The sequence below is a fragment of the Lynx canadensis genome, chromosome A3, assembly GCF_007474595.2.
Source record: "Lynx canadensis isolate LIC74 chromosome A3, mLynCan4.pri.v2, whole genome shotgun sequence".
Lineage (NCBI taxonomy): Eukaryota > Metazoa > Chordata > Mammalia > Carnivora > Felidae > Lynx > Lynx canadensis.
The window spans coordinates 88,286,023-88,314,016 of NC_044305.1; the positions used below are offsets into that span (position 1 = coordinate 88,286,023).

General features: G+C 44.5%; 1 protein-coding gene across 4 annotated transcripts in view; it reads right to left on the reverse strand.

The window, feature by feature from the left end:
• Positions 1–5,412: 5,412 nt before the first annotated feature.
• Positions 5,413–27,994, reverse strand: part of EXOC6B (exocyst complex component 6B) — a 611,818-nt gene continuing 589,236 nt past the window's right edge. For 2 of the 4 annotated variants that reach the window (XM_030310832.1, XM_030310834.1), the window contains exons 21-23: positions 12,980–13,092; positions 11,890–11,901; positions 5,413–8,886 (exon numbers count right to left, since the gene is read on the reverse strand). In XM_030310832.1, coding sequence (XP_030166692.1) covers positions 8,760–8,886; positions 11,890–11,901; positions 12,980–13,092 — 252 coding nt within the window. In that variant the 3' untranslated portion in view covers positions 5,413–8,759. The remainder of the gene's footprint in view (positions 8,887–11,889; positions 11,902–12,979; positions 13,093–27,994) is intronic. The other 2 variants (XM_030310833.1, XM_032592666.1) reach the window with 1 other exon arrangement.

The window sequence follows — 27,994 nt, forward strand, 5'->3', positions numbered from 1 at the left end:
AGCAGGCTCTGTGCTGACAGCAGAACCGGAAATAGGGCTCAAACTCACAAACCGCGAGATCATGACCTGAGCTGAAGTCAGATGCTCAATCAACTGAGCCACCCAGGCACCCCACATTTCGGTTATTTCTAATCTTTCATCATTATAAACAATACTAGACGGTACAGTCTTAAACATGTCTTCTGGTGGCTAGGTTTCTCTAGGGAATGTTCTCAGAAGCAGAGTTTCTGAGTCTTAGGATCTGCACATCTTTAACTTTACCACACACACACCCACAATACCTTGTTCAAAACTGTTGGAGCCAAATGTGCTTCATAATAAGAACTGTTTGGATCTTAGAAGGGTAGTATGGTACATGTGCCGTGTATCAGACCCTAGCAGGGCTTGGGAGGAGTATTCCATAAGCAAATATATTACTTTTTCTGTGCTGAAAAGTAAAAATATCCACATTAAGTGTGATAAAGACCATAAATAGCCTCCCATCAAGTTAGGTTTTGCCACCAAATATGTTAAGAAAGAGCTTCCAGTTTTCAGGGGTTTTTTGTTTTTTGATTTCTGAATTGCAGATAAGGGGTTTGAATCTGCAGCACAAAACTGCTTTAGAAAGTAGTTGTATTAAGAATATATCTTTCCACCACCGTTTCTCCCTCTCCTCATCAACATTGGTTAATATCAGACTGCAGGACTTTGCCAATCTGATAGATGTTTATACCTTACTTCTTTAAGTAAAACAAACCAGAAAATATAAAATATGGAAGGAGAGATCTCACTTACAACACTAATGAAAACACTAAACATCCGTGGTTGTACTAAATAAGAAATGTGAAGATTCCAAATGCAGAAAATGTTAAAACTGTTAGAGGAATCTAGATGTGATGAGTAAACGGACAGATATTTTTCACAAATGCATCGACAATGTTATACAGATGCTATTTATCTGCAAATTATTCTATAAATTCAATGCAATTCCAATCAAAATCACAATAGAACTTTTAAAACTTGAAAAAGAGAATTATAAAATTACCCTGGAAGAATAATTATCCAAATATTCAGGAACAATCTGAAAGAGAAAAGCATGACGTAGGAAGGGATTAGTAGGTATTAAAACAGACTAAAAAGATATGGTAATTAAAACAATATGGTAATGGCTCAGAAATAGAAATGATCATGGAACAGTAAATAAAGTCCAGAAATAGGCCCAAGAATAAATGGGAATTTAATATATGATAAAGATGATATTGACAAATTAATCAGTGATTCTGTGGGACAACTGGTCAGCCAGTCAGCCATTTGGTGTGGGGGTTGGGGGGGTGGGGGGAGGAAAGCTGGGTCACTGCCACATTCTCCTATTAGAGGGAGTGTAAATTGGGGATTTTCAAGAGTAACACACAATTTCTATTAAGATTTGTAATACTAACGACCTTTAACCAATCAATTCCACTCCTGAAATTTTATACTATGCAAGAAGGCAAGGATGTATACAAGAGTCTTGCGATATTACTCACAATAGTGAAACACTGGAAACATCCCAGATATTCACCAACTCAGAATTAAACCCCAGGTACATCCATGCAATGGAAGTATTCATGGGCTTCAGAAAGGAGGAAATCCCATTATATTGCCATGAAAGATGTTTAAGATACGTTAAGTGGGAAAGAAACCCGCAATATAAAATACCAGGATTCAATTTTTTTTTGGTGAAAAAAGTATCTACATATTCAGATGATCTGAGAGAACATCACCATACTGTTAACAGTGATTCTATGTGGGAAATGGGATTAGGGCTCAGTATTTAGACACCCACATCCACATCCACACATGCACGGACACACTCCTTCACCACCACCACCACCACCACCACCAGGAGCACACCCTGCCTGTCAGGAATTAAACTGCCGTTTTGGTTTCTCACCTGACGAGGTCTGTTTTCAACCTGTTCCTTACTCCACAGCATACCAAGAGTGGGGTAGTACATGGCTGTAGAGAATTTTAAAACCATAACAAAACTGACCAAAAGCTAGTTTGCTTTTTATTCTCAATCCCCTTCCAAACCAGTGTGGGCCACAAGATATTCCTCCCAGCAGGGAGTGCTGCTTTCCCAGCCGCACCCCCCTCGGTAGTAACTGTCCCCACTGCGGGTGTGACTCATTTGGTCAGGAGTGCCCAGGTGCCATTTGCTGGGCAAGGTGCTGCAGAGGATTCAGACAGGCATGCGAAGTCATTTCTGCCTCCGAAGAGCTCATTGTCGAGTCGGAGCATCAGACAAGCTCACGGTTCCTAGAAATCATCGGTGTCCCTAGGGCTCAACTTCCTGCCCCCATGACCTGCCTCCCCATAGCAGCCTCTCCTGCTGCTCAAATGGGGGTCTATCCTCACTCCTCCCCACCTGACGCCTTCATGCTGCCCTGCACCTGACACCTGTTTCTCCTCAGACTTCGGAAAAAAAGGAATCTGAGTTTTTGATCTTCCTTCTCCCGTGCCCATCTTTGCCTCCCTTCACCTCCAAGGTCCAGATCATCACTTAATCCTTCACTTTGCTCCTGAGATTGACAGCCCGAAAGCCCCTTCCCTAAAACCTTGGAGACGTATCTGGGAAGAAAGAGTGAAATGGTTGCTCAGAACTGGCTACCTGAAAAGCCTTGAGCTGGGCAGAGGCCGCTTTCCTAGGCCCGAGGAAGTGGTATTTCCCTAGCAGGCTTCTCTGGAGAAGAGGTTCACTGGAGAGGGCAAGGACTTACTCCATCAGCTTTAAAAATGAGCACTCCATGGAATAGAAAGAAAGAAAAGCCATCCACCCGGCTTAACCTGAGCCTTGTAACAGAGAGGGGAGTGTGTAGGGAGAACAAGAGGGAGATCTAATTAATTACCCTTAGAAGCAAAGGTAAAAGTTGAAGATTACGAGACCCATTTACAGGAGGAAATAGACCCATCATTGAGCCTAGAGAATGGAAGGATTGTTTAGGGCCAGAAAAGCGTCTCAATGTTCAGATTCCATTCCTTTTCTGGAGCTTTGGAGAGAGGAAGGTCATAGCTTGGGCCTGGAAGATAACACTAAGCAGTGGGTTCAGACTGGGAGGGGGCCTGTTCTCTTGGGTCTAGTTCTGGGCCCACATCCTGCCCCCACCCTGAGGGAACAGGAGCTTCAATCCTCTCTGGGAGTTGATGTGGGCTGGCTGGTGAAGGGGAGCCCCCCGTGAGAGAGGCCCCTCCATTACCATCACAACGGCTGATGTCACAGACCCCACAAAGCAGCTGGGGCCCCAAGTGCAGGGTAACCCTAACCCCAGCAGTGATTGAAACAGATAGAGGGGTGGCTCTCCCGCACAATGCCCAGGCCCCCACTCCTCTCCTCCTCCTCCTTGCACTTCCTCAAGAGCTTTTGTCTTCTGGTCCCCTGGGCTGTGAGGCTCTCTCATTCCCGGCACACACTGCCCATTAAATTCAAAACTGAGGCCTCCAGGGAAAGGGTCTGGCACTTTCTCTCCCTCCCCTTATCTCCCGCTAGCTGTTCCCCATCCTCACCTGCCTGGTCCGCAGATAAGCCTAGCTGTGAGAAAAGGGGCATGCTGGTGCCTGCTTCACATCTGTCCCAGGGTCCCCACCTCGCACCCCACCCTGGACACCCCACCAGGGCTGCTCCCTCTCTGGATAAGGTCTGGAGCCATGGTGGAACCATGCATCAGTCAGTGCTCGGAAGCTATAGGAAATGTTCTGAGGTGAGTCAGGTTCAGTTTGGCTTTGAGGGTCCATGTATCTATACTGGACTCTCCCCAACCAGCTGGGAGGCTCCATGTTCTCAGAAGTGCAAGGTCCTCATGCCGACCTCAGTTACCATAACCTGGCTGAGTAGAAAAAGCCAGGAGTGGCTGTACCGGTTTTTAGGTATGACCTGAGGTTCACATGGGGGCTCCTGGAAAAGGTAGGAGGCAGAACTGAAGGTCTTGAAAAATCTTCCAGAATTCTATGAGGCAGGGAGAGGAGGCTCAGGGCGTCTGGCTTTCCCTCAGGAGATTTGGTTATCATTCAGTATTTTAGTCCCGAATCTTTCTTTGACAGTGATGAGAACCACGCGCTTTCTATCCAGAAAAAAATGTGTGAACGCAAGCTGGTACCCACACACGTGCACATACGTGTATACTCACACACATACACATATTCCACGGGTTCATGAACCCCTGGTTAAGAACTCCTGAATTCTAGTACCAGTGTAAACTTTGGCACCAAAGAGAGAGCGGAGAATGTTCTAAGTGGTGGTGAGGGGGAAGATTCTAGCTGAAGAACTGGCTGTACCCTGAGTCACAGTTGGCTGATTCGAAGGGCTTGCACCCATTTTGTGTACAGGAGCTCCGGAGGCCTCATTACCATCCACCCTGCGCTGGGCTTGGAGAGGAGAAGCCAGGAGGCAGAGAAGCTCTGGACACTTCTGTCCAGTGCTCAGCCATGAGGAATGTTGTGGAATTGGAGAGGAAGGAGGGGAAGGCCTTAAACAGTGCACGTGCTATGGCTAGGAACTGGCGAAGCATCCTGACCATCCATGACTCCTTCACACTTGACAACCACACTGTAAATTAGGACTACTTTTCTGTTTCACTGATGAGGATTATGAGACTGAGGGAGGTAACTGGTCAAGGCCAGCTGGCTAGTAAGTGGCACAGCAGGGACTGAAACCTGGCTACAGTAGTCAGACTTTTTACTGAAGGAATTTTTCCCATCCTATTCTCATGGCTTCTGAGGGGGCAGGCAGACTGGTGCTGTTACACCATTTCTGGCCTTATTCCCCATGCTTCCGTGGGGAACCTCCCAGCATATGCCAGGCTCAGGCCAACTTTTTACTCTAATGTGGTCTGCGCCTAAGATACTCCTACAGCTTAATACATTTTGAATCTGAGTCCTTCAAGGCCCAGCTACTTAACGTCCTGCTTTCTCTCTGCTCTCTTCCCTGACCAGATCCATTCCTATAGCAGGCCGTGGTGCCTGCCCCTCTCCCACACTGAGCTCTAAAATCGGCTCATGTCGCCCCTTCTCCCAGCCTGGCTTTGTTCTGGGTAATCCGCCATCTTCCCGTTCTGACTGGGAGCCTTTCTGTTGCCGGGCTGGTGTTCGACACATCAGGCCTCAAGTTGCCTAGCCTGGTGCTCCACGTAAGTCAGGCATTTCAAAAGTTACTCGTCTTGATGGCGATGATGCCAACGTTAACTACACAGACAGGAAGATCTAACTCAGTAGTTCGGGACGTTTCAAAGGCTCCTTGCCCTTGTCTGGCAGGCAGGCTTTCTCCCCCCAGCAGGCTATTGCCTGCTCTGGTCCTCAGTCCAGTTGAGGGGGTGCATCGGCTGTCATCCAGATCACCAACCATAGCTGCACTGTTCGAAAGGGGCGGAAGAACAAAAAAAAAACCATGAGACAACACCGTGGCTTTTGAAACAGGTACATAGGCTCTCTTGTTTAATAGCAGTTAAGAGAGGAAAATGTACAGGAGGAATAAACATGCTCTTTCCACACGGGAGGTTCCCACTAACCACGAGGCCCATCTGCATCAGTAGCTTTACGAGTGAGTTTTAAAGAAAAAAATTCCCTTTAGAGTTAAAAATGGACTCTCCTAAATTTCCTCCATAAATGTACAACTATTTGTGCAAAATAAAAAGGCCATTTCCAACACATTGGTGAAAAGTAATTGCGGATGCAGGCGAAGAGAAAAAAAGAGGCAGTTGAAGCAGCCAGGAGGAGAGTCCTGGGAGAAAGGAGGCCAAGGTAGGGGGGGACTTCTGTTAGCAGGCCCCAGGGAGTGTCGAGAGGCTTTATGAGGAAGGTCATGGCCACTGCCAATCTTGGGGATAAAGGGCTCTGGGTCTGGGGCTTGCTGAGCAAGCGCTTGACAAGTGTGCAGTGAAGCTAGGCTGGCTTTGAGGCCTGAGAGGCTGTTAGGCCTGGTATGCAATGGAAACACTGGGGAGCACTCCCTGGCCATTGGACATTTCTTCTGTCAACAGGGACTCTGCTGGTTCCAATCTCTGGGTCCTGTTCTCCCCCTCCCCCCACCAACAGCTTCATTTACAGTTCACGCAAAGAGATTTCCTATGAATGTTGAAACTATACAAGCCACCTGTACTACTTCTGAAACCCACTAGGGTCCCAAACAAGAACATCCCTCTAGAAGCATGGACCAGGTTTTTCCAAGAACTTGGTCAAGAGTCATATTAACTAGAAGGCCGGGAGGCTTCTAGCCACCTGTGCCCTTGCTCCCCTTACTGAGGCCCACTGGGGCACCTACCTATCTATCTCTGGGCACTTGAGGCCAGATCTTAGGAATCTGATGGGCATGGGCACATGTGCGTGAGTCCTCCAAGGGCTGGTCCAGCTAGACTGAAAAGGCAAAACTGAAAATTCCTACTTCACCAATTCAAACAACTTGGACGCTGCGGGTCCCTGTTTTTTGACCTTCTCTTGCCCCCCAAGAGAGTGTCTCTACAGACAACTCAGTAGCGGCATGTTGGTTTCGTTAGAGAAGACTAAAGGCAGACTGAGAGGGAAGAGGAGATCTACCAAAGGGTCCTCCCTAATAAGTCTTGAGCTTGAGTAAGTGTTTTCTTTAAAGGGACTTCTGTGTACAAGGTGCAGAGGAACCCCCATTCCTCCACCTTGTTCGCCTTTCCTCTACAGCAGTCTTTCCAGGGTACATGTTTGAGACCGGACCAGCAATGATGACTCAAAAAAGACAAAAAGTATGACGTGCTTAAGGTTCTGTCCATTCCACATCCAAGTCTCAGTACACAAAGCTGAAGGAATCTTGCTGCAAACTGGGGACTAATAAAAGGCGTATATTTGGGGCCCTTCTTAAGCAATAGGACTTTAGATTCGTGTAATCATTTCTTGCTCCTTTTCAGTCAAGTCCAGGGCTTGGGAGATGGCATCTTGGGTCTCATTCCCATGGCCCCCTGCCATCCCTTGCCTTTTGAAGTTCTGGGTGGAAGCATTCACCCGGACCCTCATCCTAAGACCCTAGGCTAACCACCTAGGTCTCAAGGTGAGCTTCAGAAAGATTCTCCAGAGCTTACACGCAGACTCGTCTCTCCAGCTTTGAGGAAGCCTGCATGTCTGTGGGCATAATCTCTTCCCCTTGGTTTTCAAGTTGTGATGGGATACGGGGGGTTGGGGGGCTGGGGTGGGGAATAAAAAAGGAAGCACTGCCCTCCCCAGAAGCAACTCAGTAGCTGACAAAGGGAGTGAAGAATTTTGCTTGATGCGTCTCTCCACCCACTAATCCAAGCTGGAAAGGCCTGTGTGGCTTATTTGTCATTGTTTGGTGATGCATAATTATACTCTTGCCAGTAGCCACAGTAGCATCTTCCTGAAGAGTCTTCAAGTCCAGGTTCCTCTGATTGACCTCACAGCAAAGCCCTTGTGTCAGAAGCCCGTCTGGGACAGCGGACACAGCTTCCAAGCTAGCTAGTCCAGGCTCGCTTTGCAAACTCCAGAATTTGTGGGGTAGGATTACAGACAATCCTTCTCAGATGAGGCCAAAAGATGGTTCGGGGGATCTCAGGAGAGGATGGAAGGCTTAGGCTTGAGTAAGAAAAGCTTCAGATCTAGGATATGACTTAGTAAGGGACAGCTGGGCCAGAGGTAACAAACTACTAGCCATACTTGGCCCTGTCTACTTCATGGTGACAGCGTCTCCATCCCTAGAGGCATCCTGTCCAGCTACGGCTGCCCCCAGTGTGCAGAGCTGATAATATTTCTTTGAAAGTTGGTGGCCAGGGAGCTGGTTTTACAACACAAGGAACACTCCCAGGTAATCTTCAGGTTTTACCTCAGGGTAGAGTAAGGGCCATTTTCAGGCTTCTGGAATCCGACTTATCTCAATGACACTACTGAAGGAGGCCAAGTCTCTGTGAAGATCTATGGAAATAACTGTTGATCTATGTTCTGAACCAAGTTCCCTGACCCTGAAAGAAGAAAATGAGAAGAATGGGGAAAGGACCGAGGCTCTGATTCCATTCACACTGGTTTTCAAGAGCCAATAAAACTCCTTTTGGTGTGGAGCAACCTGCAGTTAGTCATGGGGTCCAATTAGTACCACTGTATACTCAACTCTGTCTTGCCCTAGAGAAATCAGCAATAAAAGACTGGGTCAGATATGGGCTAAAGACACTGCCATCCTTGGGGAACTGGAGTGAAGCTGTCATCTGGCCACATGCCATGCTTGTTTCCCAGCCAGTGAAAGTTGGTGGACGGAGGAGATACGAACCTCCGGAACAGTGTGCTGGTCTTCCATACACTAAACAGTAACGTTTTCCTGGTCCTCTCCTTGCATCATGAAGAATCAACCTCACCTATGTGGTGAATGGGGCACCCGGGAGTAAACAGGATATACTTTATTACCTTTTCGCCTACTCACCTTACCTCCCAGTGCCAAGTACCCATTTTGTTAGTGTCGTTCCTGAGCCCCAGACCTAGGCTCGAGAGCCATGGATGAAAGGTGGTTCATCATACTGGGATTGGTGATATCACCATCTCTAGGATGATACAGACAGTATAGTGTAACTTCTCCTGAGCCCCAGCCTAGCAACATTTCATGTACTTGCTTTATCTTGTGCCTCTTTTACTATAGGGAAAGGTTATGCGAATACTGTACATAGGTTATTAAAAAAATACATTTGCTCTCTTTGAAGAAGAATGCACAAATGCAGGGCCAGCCAGGGCTGGGTCCCAGGCTATGGGGCTATAGTGAGCAGCCTCTGTGGGCCTGAGGCCAGCCTTCACGAATGGTGGCTGCTGATGAGTCCCCGGAGCTGCTTGGCCACAGTGTCAATCAATTTCTGCTTGTCTCGCTCATTTTTCCGAAACTGTGCAAACATGTTGTTCTTGCGGCTAGTGTCCTTCATCCTAAACACAGAAGGAAAGAAAGAGAGCAAAGTGTTTGAGGAGACAATGGTAGAAAGAACTGGCAGGAGGCAGGATCGCACAGTGTATCTTACCCTCCACCCAGAGTTGAGAGAGTGCAGAATGTTTCCACTGTCAGGCCCATACTTACCTACTTATTCAGGAAGCCGTCCATAGCCCTCCCAACTTCGGTCACCTTTGGAATCAAAAGTCAAAAGCCAGCTATGGGAGAGCCAACCCCCTGATCATCCATACCCGCCCTACCTATTTCCTTCCCTTCTATCTCCAGCTGCGCACCTGTTACAGGTCTCTGGAGCATGCTAAAGTCCTGGTGCTCAACAGACTCTTACAGGATATCTAGGATCCACTTACCATCTCATGAGCTTATGAAATCTTGCTGGGACCTTAAAGCTGGTATTTGAAAGATAGGGAAAAAACATACTCTCAACTAGTAATTCCAAGAGGATATGAATAACGAAAAGCCACCATGTATTTCTAAACTTCACAGGCTGTTTACTCTATCCCATCCTTAACAACACTAAGGGCTTGAATGATCTTTTTTCTTTTGTCTCAGACTAAGGACCCAGAGACAGTGAGGTGGCTGAGTGTGTGGTGCTGAGGAGAGCAGGTGGGCCATCCTTTCACTTGATGAACCGGAACTTTAGGCAAGAGAAGCCCCTGAGGACTCGATGTCTGTCTATATCCTCAGACCTTTGGTCTTTGCAGGGCTTTCTATTCCTGGGTCCTGTTAAAGCTCCAGAGGTGGCATAGTCTTAGAGTACAAACCATGGGCAGCTCTGGGCAACAGTTGTGGTCAGATGGAGAGACCTAACAGGGAAGCATGGATAAAGTCAAGGCCAAGCTGTGGTTTCACAGAAATGCCCAGGTCTGAATAAGCCATTGTGATAGAATGTGGGAATCTGCTATTCCCTGCAGAGAGTCCACAACCTCTGACGTCTGACTGTTAACTCTGGCCTCAGTCTCTGCACACTGGGCCTTCAGCCCACCCCTAGTTCTGGTGTTAGAGAATTAAGAACACTGCCCAGACCAATTTCTCCTGGGTCTTCATGACCACCCCCTAGGAGCTACACCAGCTCTCTGACTTCACAGCTCCCTGGGCTGCAGGGACACAGGTCAGAAGAAGTGGGGGGGAAGGAACCTGGCAACCCTAGTAATCAACCCCCAGGTATACATCCAAGGGCCTTTGGCCCATCGCCAATCCTGGCCCATCTTTTCCTGTGGGGTGGCTCTTGTGCAGAGGGGCAGCTTTGGGGCCAGTGAGTTAAAAGGCCAGAGATCCCACAAGGGCATATAAATGAGGTCAGGAGGTTGTGACGAGCACCAAAGCTGTGTGGTTCTGGCTGACACTGACGGCCACAAATGAATGGAGACTTCTCTCACAGATCTAAGCTTAAGGGCCTTAAGGCTGGAACTACTCAAGCGAACTCAGAACACTGAGTATAAGATACACCCACCCACATGGGCAGGTCTGTGCTTGGAGGTGAGGAAGAAGCAGAGGTGATGGAGGTTGGTTGAAAAGAAAGCACGTGGGTCTCAAGGCTATGATGATTACTGTATTTGGTCCCTTACACATTAATTATACCATTACATTTATGGAACTGACCTGGCTTTAGATTATATATCCCAGGGAATATGCTATAAATCTAAGTAAAAACAACACAAAACAAAAAAGAAAAAAAGGAGGAAGAAAAAAACGCTCCCTATATGTATGAGATATTTAATTTAACATCCTATGTGATCATTAATTTCAGGACTGCTCCAAGCCGCCCAGAGATGGCGAACCAGAGTTGGCTTTCAGCTCCCATAGGAAGCTCTTGCAATAAGGTAGGAGGAAGGGAGGAAGAAGAACCCTGGGCCTCAGAGTCTTGGAGTTCTTGGCCGTTAAGGCCTGGAGTTGGGATTACTCAAAAGATAAACTCAGGTGCCCTGAAGGCTGACGGTGGCATGCTGGTTTGTGCCCTAGAATGCTCCAAAGCCAAAGGGGAACCCTCCTCGGGATCCTGATCTACTCTGGCTATGGCCACCTCTCAATGACACAGGAGCCTCTTCTCTTTCCTGAATGTCCTCAGCAGGTCTTTGGTTCTTTTCATATCTCACCCTGCCAAGAAGCGCCAGTTTAAAAAGCGGAGACTGTCAAGCTCTGGTGGTACATCTGGCTGTGCAGAAAGCAGGAAAGGGTCAGGGAAAGGGACTGGTTCCTATGAGGCTGGGAAATAGGGATTTTAGTGATCGGCGTGGCCTATGGCCCTACTGGGTTTGGAAGGAAGCTTTTAAACCCTGCTGACTCCTAGGGCTAAGCACGAGGCTTTGGTCCTGTTAGGCCTCCAGAATGCTACAGACAGGCTGATGATTTTAGCCTATAATTGATCCACAGAAAGTGGATGAGGCAATACCTCTTAGATCTAGGAATTCTCAGGAGCAGACAAGTAAAGGACTACTGAGAGAAGGAACTGAAAGGGAATCCCACAGCCCATTTGGACACATAGTGAATACGACATCTAAACACCAACTGAAAAGCCAACATGTCCCCAGTTCAGCTGGGATTAGGCCTGGCCTCTAATAAAAAATTTTCCGCAGGAGGCATAGGCTCCAGATCTTAACGCCATGGGTTTCAACCACCAGGAGGCGGGGAAGACTGCCGAGGAGCTCGCTTCTGTCAGGGCTGAGTTTCAAGCCCTGCACTAGCAAGAGTATTGAGTGGGCCAGGAAGCTGAGTGGGAACAGCCCTTTACCTGGCGCCAGTGGGGGAAAATCCCTGCTGTGACCTCCAGCCCCATAGGAATTGGTATGCCAAGGGTCACTCTGAGGACCAAGGATCGAGGAGGCAGCCAGCCAATTGGCACCAGGCTAGTTTAGTAGATTAGTGTGTCAGGGTGGGGACAACTCACAGGGTAGGGATTTTAGTGTAGTCATTAGTGTCAATGAAGAAACCAGAAGGACTTGCCTCAAAGTGATGGAAAAGGCCCAAGTGAATAATATACTTACTCTCTAGATATCCTAGGGAGGAAGGTCATTGGGAGAGAGAATCATGGGAAACAAAGTTAAAATGGAAACATCAGTCTGTCTTGGCCTGGAGAAAGCTGCACTCTGGGCTCTTAGTTTCTTGGCTGCAAACACATCCCTCTACATCCTGCTCTTGCTTACTTTCCAACTCCTCCCCTTCTCTCCCACCACACCGCGTAGTAGGGAGAATACACCTTAACCTTTTCTTCTGCTTAAGGCTCCATTCTGACCTCCTAGATGCTGGTCTGTGTATCCAAGTTCACATACGGCCACATAGGTACTTGCTGTACTACTTAGATGCAGGGTACTCTTCTAAGAAGCTTCGAGGAAGCTGGGAGTTAACAACTGTGATGACAGGAAAAAGCTTCCCCTTTCCTTGGATCTTGGTCTCTGGCTTGCCAGCTCTCAACTAGGTTAGCAAAAGCCAGAACTAGGCTGCACAGCAGATCCCGGCATCTGGTTGATACACTGGTTAGCCATGGGATGTTCTGGAGATGGCTGACCCAATCCCAGTGGTAGCGCCTCTGTTGGCCAGTGACTGCCCAGAGCAAGAAGGAGACACCTTCTCCAACACAGCTTTCTTGGGACAGTCAGCACAGTAAGGCTCGACTCTGGCAGGGAGTGGGAGGGGTTGCTGGTGAAGGTTTCAGTAATTCCAAGAACTTCTCTGCTAGAAACCGGATGGGGTTTCTTCGATGGGGCTGTTCTGCCCATCATCCCCAGACAACTGGGGCCAGTCTCATTCTATTCACCAGGTGGCCTCTGACCAAGCTTAAGGCATGGTTCTTTCTTCTCTTTCCATCTCTAGTTAAAGAGATGTTGCCCCTTTAAGCTCCAAAGTACTGCCAGAGTCCACGTGACCCATACTTGACCTAGCTTATTGGGGGTTCAGGAATTAAGAGGCTACAAGAAGGCCAGCCTGCCAAATCCAATGATGGAGACTGCTGGTAGCACTTATGGCAACTTCAAGAACAGGACCTCTCTGCTGTCTTTTGAAGGTACTGGCGAAGAGAAAATTATCCCCGATACCAACCCCCGCTTCCCAGCAGAGACCGCTGGACTAGGTACTCACTTCTCAAGCAGGGTCAGTGCTGTCACTGGGTTTACCCGGAGGTACTTGCAGTTGGGCTGACCATAGTCAGCAAGGTAGGTTGACCAGTCCCACTGGATGAAGAGATCCAAAAGCTGTAAAATATTCAAACCCCACCCCAGGGATTAATCAGACAAGACCAACCAGGATCTCAAAAACCCCTACCATCCTTCACTACCAGCTAACAGTAGATCTGGAAAATAAAAATAAAAATAAAAATGTAATAAGAGAAAGCATGGCTAAAGACTGTAATGCAACTAGGAAAATAAATGAGTAATCATTGGAAGGCAGAGTCACCTCTACTATAAGTGCTGTAATGTTGCTAAGACCACATGCCTGCACTTAGCTCTCAGAGGCAGGCTGAGACTGAATCAAAACACAAGACTGTAGGGGCGTCTGGGTGGCTCAGTCGGTTAAGCATCTGGCTCTCGATTTCAGCTCAGGTCATGATCTCATGGTTTGTGAAACTGAGCCCTGCAACAGGATTTCTGCTGACAGTGTGGAATCTGCTTGGGATTCTCTCTCTCCCTCTCTCTGTGCCCCTCACCCACTCGTGTATTCCCTCTCCTCTCTTTCAAAATAAATAAACTTAGCAAAAAAACAAAAACAAAAAAAAAAAAACACAAGACTATCATAATAACCATTCATTAATTTAATAAATACTTAACGAATGCTTTCCATGTGTCAAGTGGCATTCCACATGAATCTTATTGCTAGAGAGACTGCTTAGAGGGCCACATATGTAACTGTATAAGCTTTGAGGTTAAAAAGGTATGAGTTCAAGAACCAGTTGCATGACTTCCTGAACTGACCGACCTTCCTGAACTGACTTCCTGACCAAGTTACTCAGCTGATACTGTGAGATAACAGAAAATACATATTGGTCTCTGGCCCTGGTTACTGGTATAGAGCTCCTAAAACCCTTGTAATTTCCTAAATGATAAGAACACTACGGGCATCTCTTGTCCTGATATTGGCCTTTGACCTCTGTTCTTAACACAGATCTCTTGAAACCCATGTAATTTCCTAGGTGATAGGAGTGTCTTTTGTTCTAATGAGGAGACCCTGGGGGGCTTCCTGGATAAGGGCTGGTCACTACTGGAAGGATCAAACAATGATTAGAAGCTTGGAATTTTCAGCCCCACCACTCATTCTCTTGAGAAGGGAGAAAGGCTGAAAACAGAGTTAATGAGCTATCATGTCTATGTGATGAGGTTTCCATAAAATCCCAAAAGTACAGGGTTTGGAGAGCTTCCAGGTGGTGAACATGTGGAGATTTGGAGAGAGTGGTACGCCTGGAGAGACCATGGAAGTTCCTTCACACCCTTTTCCCTATACCTACACTATAGCATAGCACACCTCTTCCACCTGAATGTTCCTAAGTTATAGCCTTTTCTAAGATACCTGTGATCTAGTAAGTTCTGGGAGCCACTCCAGCAAATTCAACCTAAGGAGGGGGTCAAGGGAAGCTGCCGTCTACAACAGTCAGTCAGAAGCCCAGGTTGACAACCAGGTGGTTGCTGTTTGAATTGCGGGGAGGGTCTTGGGGGAACTGAGCCTTTAACTTGTGGGATCTGATGCTGTCTGTGGGTAGACAGTGTCAGAATTGAGTAAAATTGTAGGGCACCCAGCTAGTGTTGCAGGGAATTGCTTGATGTGGAGAAAAACGTCCAAGCATTTGGTGACCAGAAGTGTCAGAAATGAAGTGTTTTGTGTAAGTGGTAAAGGAGACTCAGAGGAGAAACACAGTAGGAAAAAACTGAGTTTTTCCCTACATAGAGAGCAAAACACTGAGTTTTTCCTTTACAGACACAGACATATGCACATACCTATAGTGTGTAAACAGGGCACAGAGACAACATGGAAACACTGGACCAAGGTATAAATGGATCCTGTAGCATTATGGGAGCAATCCATGTCGCACCTACGTGGATACTGGCCGAACAGATGGAACCCAGAGCCATGATAGGTCAGGACTGAAAAGTGGGCTTAGTCCAAGACTGAGGGCACAGAATCTGGCACTGGGGTCAGGAGGGTTCAAGCGGAGCACCAAGAGTCATGAGTGCCAAGAACTGGATGCCTAGAAGAAGATAATGAAAGCACTCTGAGGGTAAATGGAGTTCTGAGTCTGGGAGAGATTCTGACTTAGAGAAACTTAAATGAATTTTGTCAAAGGCTTTCCTTCCCAGCCAGATTTAGCCTCAGGTTATCACCCTAACAAATATTTAAAAGCTGTAACTAGGTAAAGCCAAAAAAGAAATCATTGCATTTCAAAGGTAGGAGTGACGAAAGGGAAACTGTTGCCTCCCCTCTCTAAGCTTCTAGAGGGGGCAAAGTCCTGTTCTCACACTGCTGCACAGCAGGAGGGCCTTCTAAGCAGTCTCTAGCAATGGGATTCATGTAAAGGCCTTTGAACTCAAGACATGTTCCTGGGTCTCCCTTTCTGAGAGGTAACTGACGATGGAGACAAGTGGATGGCTGTCTCTCTGTGCAGAACAAAGCCAAGAGAGGCCTAGAGTCAAATCCAATGTCAGGGCCTGGGCTCTAGGCACACCTTCCTCCCCTGTCTGTCTTCACCGTGCAATTGGGCAAACAGGCGCTTGTGGGCCTTGCCCTGCTTGGCCAGGCCTCCTCTCCCACCCATTCTTTTAGAATAGTTGTTATAAACTTCCTTAGGCAGAACAGGAATTGGCTGAAGTCCCAAGCCTAAAACTGAGGAAAGCCCCTACACCCTTAGCCAAGAAAGGGATACTAAAGAGGAGAGGAGACGGGGACAGAGATGAGCAGACAAGTCAGTCAGTCTAGGCTGGCCTAGCCCCAAAGGGCCCTCTCAGGCCTCTTTCAGGTCAGGCCTATTTTAGTTGGCAAGTAAAAGGGCTTCTACCACTTCCTTTCACTGCCCCAAGGCCTCACAGAGCTCTGCTTTAGAAGAGAATTTTCCCTGACTTCCTACTCTAACTGTGGTATTTCTGTCCTATAGTACCCAAACACCATGCAAGATAGTTCCTCTTTACCTGCTCCTAGGAGTGCAATAGACACTCGTTCTAGTCCTCCCAGTACTGTGTTTTACAAATATAATTGTGTTTTTCCCCTAAACACCAGGAAAAAAAATTATGAAAAAAGACAGCATTCTCTTAATTAAAATTTGTTCTCGGAAAAATGTAAAAGACCTTGGGGAGCCTGTTATTGTTTGCACCCTAGGGAACTAATACAATAAACTAATAAAAAAAGTGAATGAATAACAAGTTGAACTGGAAACATTTGAAAACCTGATTTCTTAAAAGCATTTTTGGTATTTTCAGATGTGTATACATATGTGCATTTGACAAAACTACCTTCTCTATTAACGAATTCCTAATTTCTGTGATGGAATTAACGCTATCAGTATTTTCTGATTTATGGCACAGAATGCCATGTCTTTCTGGCTGATGATGCCTGGGCAAATCACCAATGGGGTGGGGAGGGTGGTTCATGATTTAGCTCTACAGTTTTCTATTTGTATCCTCCTGCCAAAGTCTCTCAATGCCAGTACTGAGCCTAAAAGCTCTGGGATGACAAGCTACTTAATTTATCCCACTCTGGGCATGAAAGCTACACAACTCTATTAAGCTCAACCAGTATGAGCTATTGATCACACTCTGGGTCTGTGTTGCTTTCCACAGTCCTTCAGGGGGCTGGTGCCCAGTCTTATGGCCTCCTCTGGGAGAGCTGGAGACTGGGGAGTCTGGGGAGTACTTAACCAAGTTAGCTGCATGGGGCACAGTTTGGCTGGATCCCATGGAAGTGTTAGAATAAGAGATCAAGAGGGGCACCTGGGTGGCTCAGTCAGTTAAGCGTCTGACTTTGGCTCAGGTCACGATCTTGCGGTTCATGGGTTTGAGCTCAGTGTTGAGCTCTGTGTTGACACCTCAGAGCCTGGAGCCTGCTTTGGATTCTGTGTCTACCCCTCCCCCACTGGCACGTGCATGTGCGCTCTCTCTGTCTCTCTCTCTGTCTCTCTGTCTCTCTCTCTCTCTCTCTCTCTCTCTCTCAAAAACAAATCCCTACTTGTTTTTTTCTGGTGCTTTCTTAAAATAAGATTTAAGACATGAATTTTTGGCCAGAATACAACCGAAGTGATGCTGTGTACTACTCCTCAGGGGATCACACCTTGAGGTATACACTGTTCATCTGTCTCTCATTGGTGATATCAATTTTGATCACCCTATCAAGATGCTGTCTGATTTCTCCCTGCCTAGGTATTATGTTTTCCTTTGCCAACTAGTCAGCAATGGAGGAGACAATCTAAGATCATGCAGATATACAGCTCCTGATTAAAATTTCCCCTCAGATTTAGCATCCATTGAAGATTCTTGTCTGATTCAGCTTTACTATGATGGTTGCAAAATGATGGCATTCCAACTCCACGCTTCCCTCCACATTTATCAGTTGTCACTCAGCATTTCTCCCTCACTAACTTACGCATTTATTTATGGCATGGATTCATGAGTTCCCATTTTTTCAATGGCTTATATTCATCACTATACCTAATTCATTATTTCAGTGCTCAAACTGTCCCAGATTTGGCAAGTGGGAGCGCTTTGAGCTAGAGCCTGTGTCCCTGTGATACTTCCTTACCTTCTGGCATAATAAGGTGTTTGTTGCAGGCTTGTCTTATATCTACCGTGCCCCAGCCATCAGCCATTTCTCTGAGAGGCCCTGGTTTCTTTTAGTTGGAATGTTATAGAGACCAAGATTTGGGTGCTAAGTATGCCTACTGCTACTGTAGCAGTTTTGTTCATTGCTGCTGGGGGGCAATCTGTGGGCAGTTAAACCCTTTCAGCAGAGCTGGGAAATACTTGCACGTAAATATACATATACATACATATGTGTGCTTCTATAAGCATGTACACATATATACTGTAGAAATCATGAGTTTTCACTAATACCTCCAATCTAATCATTCTCGCAGAGTTCTTTCTCGCCTTCCTCTATTCCGTACTTGTGCGCGCTTTCTTCCACAATAAGAATCTTGGCTCTCAAGAACATCATCTCTTTTGTGAACTTGCTCCATCCTATCGTATATCTAAAATAGGTTCAGAATTATTTGTACATACCACTACCAAAAAAATTGCCATTTGCCATCCCAACTCAAGACTGGGTGTACAATCAAACAAACACTGTGTTCCTAAGTCACTTGGGTTAGTTCTTAATTTTCCCTTGGGTCTAGTTATGGTATTCATCTAAATGCAACCGGGTTCTTTTGTTTCCACTTGCTTTTAGTTCTAGGCTCCTTTCTCCCATCCTTGATAATTTAGTTTTTAAATATGTAGGACATTAACATGCTTCCAAAAGTCAAAACTACAAACAAGCTAATTCAGAGAAGTATTGTTCCTTCCCTTGCTGTATTTCTTTTACCCCAATTTTCCCCATGTCTCACTGGTAACCAACTCCATTGTTTTTGGGCCTGTCCTCCCTACGCCTCTATTTGTAAAGATAGGCAGAGGCACCGACACTTTCTAATTTTTCTTTCTCTCTTTCACAGGAAGTAGCATATTAAAAATGCATTCTAAGAACTCTTATTTCTTGATATTTGTAAGTAGATGGTGGATGGAGAAGAAGAAAGAGGAGGGTCAGAGGTGGAAGACTGAACTGAAGATCAGTGTTCCACAGTCTTTATAGTTTGAACATTACCTTGCAATTTTTATCATAGCCTCATGCTACATATGTTATTATTTACTTAACATTTTTTCTTTGTATTGATTCCTGTTTTATCATAAGAAAAATGTAAAAGAACATTTTACATCAGTATCATAAATGGGAAACCATTCTTGCCATAAATAGATGATGACTCAAATATTAGTGTCACAATGAGATGTTCTGTTTGTCATCACAAAAACTAAAAGGGGACATGATTTAGTGTTTCCTTACAACATGATTTAGTCTTTAATGGTGCATCTGGGTACTACCTAAACCTGTATCTTGAGTACTGTGATGTCTTCTGTACCTCCAGCATTCTATTCATACTAGGGTTTAGTTTGTGACTTCAGCGAAGAGTTCAGTGATGCCTGTGTGCCTGGAACAGAATGAAGTGGTCTGTGTACAAGGAAGCACTTATAACAAAAGTTTCAGTCAAGTATCAGTCTTATTATGAAGGAAGATCAGTGTTTTCTTTTAAAAAAATTTTTTTTAAATGTTTGTTTATTTTTGAGAGACAGAGAGAGACAGAGCACGAGTGGGGAAGGAGCAGAGAGAGAGGGAGACACAGAATCCAAAGCAGGCTCTAGGCTCCGAGCTGTCAGCACAGAGCCCGACGCAGGGCTCGAACTCACAAACAGTGAGATCATGACTTGAGCTAAAGTTGGTGCTCAACCGACTGAGTCACTCAGGCACCCCAAGACCAGTGTTTTTTTATGCATGGCTTCTGTGTCTGGGGCTGGTCAAGAGGGTCCATAGACAAGGGTCTGCTTTGGCTGGGGAGGCCTAGCAAACCTGGATGGGCTGGAAAACTTGCTAACACAACCACAAGGATAGTTCATTTTTCTCATAACCAGGTATCTTCCTTAGTTAGTGGGTTTTCCTGTAGTTGGCTTTTGATGAGTTCTTCTGCATCAGAACATTGTTAAAATTCCTGACTCTGTATGGGATGACTTCTGATAGAATTTATAGAACCACAATTTGGGCCTGCACTGTGTTCATTCTATTTATGTTTCTTAAGACTTGTTTTTTTTTTTTTTCTTTTTTCTTAATTTCTACTTTTTAAAGATTTTTTAGAAGGAATTTTTTTAAGTTTTATTTACTTTTGAGAGAAAGAGAGAGAGAATGTGAGTGGGGGAGGGGGAGGGGCAGAGAGAGAGAGGGAGACACAGAATCCGAAGAAGGCTCAGGCTCTGAGCTGTCAGCATAGGGCCTGACGCAGGGTTTGAACTCATGAATTGTGAGATCACGACCTGAGCCAAAGTTGGATGCTTAACCAACTGAGCCACCCAGGCACCCTTATGCTTTAAAGATTTTATTTTTAAGTAATCTCTACATCCAGCATTGGGCTTAAATGTACAAACCCGGGATCAAGAGTTGCATGCTCTACTGACCGAGCTAGCCAGGAGCCTCTATGTTTCTTAAGTGTTGTATAAAACTTATTAACCTTCTAAAGTTTAAAAAGTTCAAATGAAGTAACCTGTTCTAATAGTTACTCATAAGATCTGAAACAATAATAATAGAACATATGAGCTTATCTCAGATTTTCTTAATGAAGAGGTAAACCCCTTGGATTCAGCAAATGTTTTTAAAGCATCCTCTATGTGCAAAGAACAGGGCTGGGCCTTTCAAGTGTCATTAAAATAAATGGTTTACCCTCATGTAGGAGAATAAAAGAAAAGCATGAATAACTGTAATCCAAGCCAAATGAGTGAAATGCTATAAAATGACATACTGACTATTCCTCCTTTTTGAACTAACAACTGAACATTTTACAAAATTTTCACTTATAACAAAATTTAAATAGCAAATATAAATTGTGGTGCAAACCATGCGCGCGCACACACACACATACATGCACACACACACAATGCCTTAGAGGTGTTGGGAATCATCTCAGCAATACTAAATACCAGTTACGCTTATATCCATGTCATAGAGTTCAATATGGAAATCTGTCTGCATTTTACTAACATCAGTGGCATATTAAAAACATTATTTTTAAATAATGTTAGGCTTATGTAAAAGTTGCAAAAACATATAGACAGTTCCTCTGTACCATTCACCCAGCTTCTCCAATGTTCACATATTAATTACATTGCCATAATATAATGATCAGAACCAAGAAATTAGCATTCGTACAATACTATTAACTAAACTATAGCTTTATTCTACTTTCAGCAGATTTTCCACTAATGTCCTCTTTATGATCCACTCCAGAATCCCACATTGAATTTACTTTCCATGTCTCCTTTCTCTCTTCCAATCTGTTACAGTTCCTCATTCTTATCTTTAAAGATCTTGATACTTACGAATAGTTTCTTTGGTCATTTGTTTTACAGAACATCCCTCAATTTGGGTCTGCCCAATATTTTCTTATGGTGAGACTAAGGCAATAGTTCTCAGCCAGAGGGGAATCTTACCTCCCAGGGGACATCTGGTAATGTTTGGAGACATTTTTGGTTGTAATAAGGGGGTGTAATCTGGGGGTGGTGGTGGTGGGGTGGGGGTGGTGGTGATGCTGCTTCTAGAGGATAGAAGCCAGGGATGCTGTTAAAAAACCTACTATGCTCAGGACAGCCCCCACAATAAAGAATTACACAACGCAAAATGTCATTAGTGTTGAGGTTAAGAAACTCTGGGTCAAGATTATGCATTTTTTTTGTTTTGCATAAATACAACAGAAGTGATAATGTACCCTTTTCAGTGCATCAATATCAGGTGTACATGATGGCCACATCTCATCATTTGCCATATTAACCTTGCTCAATCACTTAGTTAAGGCGATGGCTGATGACTTCTCCACCATAAAGTTACTATTTTTACCTTTGTAATTAATACAAAGACTATGCAATATCCTGTTTTCCCTCAAACTTTTGTCCACCAACTTTAATATCCATTGATGGATCTTGCCTGCAACAATATTTACTGTGGTGGTTGGCTATTTCTCTCACTCCTTATGTAAATTATTAATTGGAATTCTTCTGTGAGGAAAAGTACTGTCCCTTCTCCTCCATTTATTTATTTGTCCAATTATTTATATTAGTACTACTTCATGAATATTTATTTTATTTCACGGGTTATAATCAAATATGATCATTATTTACTTTGTTGTTCAAATTATTCCAGCTTTGGTCATTAGGAACTCCTTCAGAATGGCTCTCCAGTGTATTTTCAACCAGCCCTACTCTTTTTTGAACACTTGCTTACTTTCTGGCACTAAGATGTTTGTTCCAAGCTCATCTTGTACCTTCCCTGCCCCTGCTCTGAAATGTCACTTTTCCAAGAAGCTACGGTTCCTTTTACTGGAGAATGGTGTTTAGAAGCCACAATCTGGGCAATTAGCCTGCTCATTTCTATGGGGTGTTATGGCTTCTTGGTCATCCACAATGGACAGAGCTAAGAAATATATGTGTTTACTAACTTGCACATACAAACATATCTATATTTCTTTATCTATTTATGTATATATACTAAAATCACGAGTTCCTATCTGATGTCTCTGGTTGCAGTTCAACACCATGGGGTTTGTGCTAGCCTTCCCTTTTTCCTTATCACTTCTTTCTCTGACAGTGAGAAGGCTGGTTCTAGTTATCTACATTTTATTTATTTGTTCAATTCTATTATAAAGCATTTCAGAATCGCTGTGAGAAACAAATTTACTAACTAGAGTGTAGTATTTGTATATAGTTCTTTTTGTCTTCAGGCTTAGAATTTCCATTCACAATACTGGCTTTTAAATTACTTGGCTTAGTTCTTTTCTCCCCACCCCCAACTTCAGTGTGGTTATATTGCTCTTTCACAATTCAGTGTGGTTATATTACTCTTTCATAACTCAGTTAGACTTATTTTTCACCATTGTGTTCCACTTTGTATTCCTCCCACATTCTGGTTGATTTTTATTATTTATTTATTTGGGGGAATGAGTCAGAGCTATATAAAAATTATACTCAGAAGTATCGCTCCCTCCTCATCCCAACTAACCTGTTCTAGTCTCTCCACTTCTTTCTGCATCTTTCCTATGTACGCATTGCATGCAACCAATTTCGTTTCTGGTTTATCCTTCTTGTATTACTTTTGTACAAATGAGAATATACATAAGCATTTTCCTATAGCCTTTTCTTTCTCACTTGAAGGGTAACATACCATGGATACTCTTTTGTGCTCTCCTTTTTTCACTTAATGTTATGTCCTAGAACTCCTTCCCTAGATGATAATTCCTCATTAATGATCATATTCTTGATTTAGTCACACAAATGTTGTTTTTGTAAACCAGGTAAGTCATTTTTCAAGGGAAAGGCCAGACATTATGTTTTGGGGCTACTTTATCATTAAATTGCTGGCACAGGAGAGCGTGTGATATTTACAGAGTAGGACATACCAATAAATGTTAGGGCTACTTAGATCAAAAGCAAACTCGACCAATCGTTAATGATGCTTTGACTGCAAACACAGTTATTTGTTCATGGTATTTATCAGAAGAGAACAACTAAAGTAGTGTAGTAGTTGATGTGACATTTTATAAGCTACATAGATGAACAAAAATTGTAAATTATATCATTACTGGTTATTATACAAAAATTATACATAAGTGGGAAAGGACAGGACAAGGAAAGATATTTGAATCATGGTATACTCTTTTTTTTTTGCTTCCTGTATGGCTTTTATTATTTTTTTTTCAATGTGACTTAAAAACAAATTTTTTTTTAATGTTTATTTATTTTTGAGAGAGAGAGAGAGTGCGAGCCGGGGAGGGGCAGAGAGAGAGGGAAACACAGGATCCGAAGCAGGCTCCAGGCTCTGAGCTGTCAGCACAGAGCCCGATGTGGGGCTCGAACCCACGAACTGTGAGATCATGACCTGAGCCAAAGTCGGACGCTTAACCGACTGAGCCATCCAGGTGTCCCTCAATGTGACTTTTAACTAAGGCTTTAGCAGTTCTAAAGCTGTCTCTACTGTATTTCTTAGTTATTTCAGAACACTCTCATGTTTAATAGGACTCAGGGAGGACCAAGACCCAGAAAGGAGAGGCAAGTTGCTGAAAATCATGAAGTAGACAAGTGGTAGAGATGCCTTGATGGCTTATACTCCCCAAGATGCCACAGCTGTTTATTTTTTAAAATCCTCTTTGATCCAGGCTCTGGGTTGGGTACTTGCCCGAGGCTACGTCAAACTTCTGAACACTTTCTTTTTTGCAGTGGTAGCTGAGAAAGTCTAGAACAATCCAAATGATTCAAAGTGAAAACTAGTCTAAGGCCACAGAGTAAGTTAACTCAACAGAGAACAGATAGCATTATAATAGCAGAACAAATGCTAACTTCCACAAAAGACTTTTGGAATGAGATTAAGAGAAAGTAGCACTTTCTTGGTTAGCGCATACGAGCATACATGCTTCTCCAGCAGAAGATGTACAAGTAATTCGAATGGATGAGTTGTACGTGGTAAAGGGGTAGAAGGAAATCTTCAAGTAAGAATTATAGATTAATATTTAAGCAAACAATTCTGATGGTGCCTTTGTGTTCTCATAGGCAGAAAGGATTACCCAAAGAACTCAGAACGTAAAGAAAGAAGAGGCTGGTGAAGAATGCCCTGCTTGTTCTCACTACTGGACTGGTGCTTGTCAACCAAACCAATTCATATCATGCCTACTCTTGAAGAAGAGAAGTGTTTTATATACTTTTGCCTTTGTTGCTAATTCTGTGATCTGAGCCTCATCTCCCATGTAGATGGGGAGCTTGCTAAGGATGGTGATCATGTTTTCTCTTCAGTACTCCACAGTGTGGACGAGCATATGGTTAGATCAACAGCAGATGGTCAGCAAAGACATGTTACATGGAATTAAAATAGGTGAATTAACATGTTATGGGAACGATATTGGCTAGATGGTGGAACAGACTTATGATGTGTGTTTTTCACAACCAACATTCCAAATGGACCAACCCTAAGGTTCTCTTGACCAGCACTTGGAAGGGCGGTTGAGTGAGGAAGAAGGAAATCTCAAACAGGGGAGATGATGCCTATGACAGGTGAGTGGGAACCCAGCTGTGGGTATGTGGTTCTAAGGTTCCAGAGGAAGATACCTGTGAGTACTGAATGGGAACTCAGCAGATGTTTGGCTCCAAGGTGACATCTAGGTCCCTCCTAGTGGGCAGCATGGGCTCTACCTCACATTAGAGAGAGCCTCCTCTTCCTAGAATATCTGCAAAGATTCCATGGGAGTAAAGGATCATAGGAGCTAAGGTACACACAGACACAGATACAAAAACACACTGACAAGAGCCACACCTCTTTCCCCTGGGGGTGCTTTACTCTACGTGTTTTCTCTCAAACAGGCGCACTGAGTGTTCTAGAGAGTTGTGCTCCCAAAGCAGGTGTGTCCTTGAAGTAAACTCGATGTACAAAACCCTGAATTTGCACTTTACATATATTCCGGAAGAATTCTTCATGAGAGGAGAGACTACCAAATGACCCCAAATAACATGCTCCTCTGGGAAATTTAACATATAATCTAACTGACAAAATTCTAAATATGCTACCTCTTCAGAACATGGCTGCTACATAAAGTACAGTACATTTAGTCAAGAGAATTGTAACATACAGGACACTAAACCAGGCCAAGTTTCTTTTGTCTACTCCCTGCCTTGGACAGGATGAAACCAGTTGCACCATTATAAAGTATTTTTCATAATCACTGATGCACAGGTGCCTTTTAGGAGGAAGGTTAGCACAGCACAAAAGAGCCTCAGGCGGGGTGGGGAAGGGTTGCCTGACTGACGATGTGACCCCAGTTAAGCCAATAAATCTGTTTTCTCCTTCCAATACGGAATCATAACACCTGCTGTCAACAGCTGAGGGAAGATCAAGAGAACGACTGTGAAACGTCCACTAAAGAGCTTGGAATTGACTACTGACCCATTTGTGTTCACTGCCTAAGATCTCCCACAACTCCCCATTCCTGGGGCTGGGCCACACTCATTCAGAGAGTGTCTGCCTGCCTTCCATGTATCCTCAGGAGACCTTCATGACACTAAAATCTGAGCAAAAGCAGGAATTATTTTAACAAACATAAACTGAGTATCAACAATGTATTAGGCATTCTTCTGAAAGGGTGAAGAAGATATCTCGAGTCTCAAGGAACTCACGCCGGTAAGTAACAGATACAGAATGAGGTGAGCACGCTCACAGCTACTCTAACAGAGTGCAAAGAAAATTCAGAAGAAGAGCATCTATGCCTGAGCCAGGTAGGTGGGGATCACCTTAGGACAAGTAGGACAAGTGAGCAAGTGATAAATGACCTCATATGCTAAACTAAGGAGATTGAAGTTTAGCCTAGAGGCTTCTCTCCTCGTTTTCATCAAAGCTGCTATATGCTTTCCTCTAGATCAAGGGATGGAAAACTACAGTCACCATTTGTTTATGTAAATACAGTTTTATTGGAACACAGCCTTGTGCACTAGCTAACATTATCTATGACTGCTTAGTGCTTTAATAGCTGAGTTAAATAGTTGTGACAGACCACATGCTGAAAAACTTAAAATATTCTCTATCCGGTCTTTTACAGAAAAAGTGGCCTTTAGATCCATCCAGGCCAGGGAGGGCAGTGTGCTCTGAAATTCTCTCAGATGTGAGATGTCTAATATCTACTAAATTAAAGACAGAAGGATCATGGAGATCCTTCTGATTGTAAAAAGGTGGCAAAAACTTCATTATCTTAACATCTGGCATCAGAATTCTTTTAGGGCAGAGAAACATGTCTGTATCTTGCTTTGTAAGATCTCCAAGGTGCCAAGACATGTGGTAGAGAAGAGGGAAGAAATTTGTCACTTTGGTTCTTGAGAGGCAGTGAGCTAATCTAAAGAGAGGAGACTTAACTAGTATGTGTGTCAAGGGTTAAGGAGGAAATCCCTATTGGTATAATGGCCCCAAAGGTCTCTGATGAGCTGGGATGTCTGATAAGTGACTATTCTAAAGCTGTTTGCTGTGTACTGTGGGGTATAAATCTCCCCTAACAATCCATGCGGCTCAATTCTAATCTTTAGACAAATCTACTCTGCTCTCAATTGCTTGGGTGAATTAGTTATTTATTTTTTGGTGAACTCAAAGAGGCTGAATTTCGCACCTAGAAAGCTGTACATCGGCACTGTGGAAATGGGAGCCTGGGAAAGAAGACTGGAGGTATCTATCTAGGGATTCACAGAAATCTGAGGAAGGCCATGGGATTTTCCACAGGCTGTGGAACTGGGGTGGACAGAGGTGGCAAGTTTCTCTGGATCTCTAGAGGTTACAGGAACCTGGCTTATACTTGACTTTTGCAGCAACGGCCACTCAATAGGCTGGCTCCTGGGTTTTCCAGAAAGGAAGGGCTGACCTCCTGCTCTTTTTTCCCTGGTTGAGTGCGGGCAGGAGAAGGGGCAAGTGGTGGCCGCGCAGCTCCCTGCCCTGCCTCCGGCCCAGCCGCCAAGCGGATGGAGGCTTCATTAAGCTCTTTATCAGAGACCAACTGCACGTCAGCAGCTTCCCCTGAAACGGAACGTCACTCTGAGAAATATTTATTTGCCTCATAAATGTGGGTTTATAGGTTTGCTATCTAAACTTTTCACCTCTGAGACTACCTTGGTAAAGAGAAAAAGAAAGACAGGGAGGCTTCAGGCTTTCCCATTGTCATCAGCTGGTGCCTGGGGCAGGGAGACTCCCAAACAAAAATGCCAACGCCAAGTATTCCTTTGTCAGAGACTGTGAGGCTATTTCTCATTGATGACAGCATCTATCCTGCTGCAGGGGCAGAGGGAAAACCTATTTTCATGCTGGGTGAGAATAGCCATACTGTACGTACATGTTCAAGGGGAGGATGGAAAGCCTCTTCCGTGGGCTGACATCCGTGGGTGTCACCCAAGGGTGACCCCTTGTTGGGGTGGGGAAGGCAGGCAGGTGTGGGTTTTGGATGGAGGTTAGTGCCGCAGATGTGAGAGAAGGAGGTAGGAGCCATGGGCCAGTGTTCATTCTCCTTCAGCACACCGTGATTCGTTCAAGGTTCTTAGGTAAGTGGATTAGGGACCATACTATTGGGTTTTTAAGTAAATATGCTTCCCCTCTGGCCAAAATGAGTAAGTGGTTTAAACCCCAGCCCCTTGCAAGGATACTATGGATTGAAGATAGTATTAACAATGTAAGTATAAGCAAACATCCAGGAAATGACAAAGCTCACAAGTCTCTGTATCATGTGCAAGCCCTTTCTCATCCATGTGATAAAGTAAACACAATGATGAGCTAGTCAGGTTTCATAAAGCAGCTGTCCAAATTTGAAATTATTAAAAAGGCTAT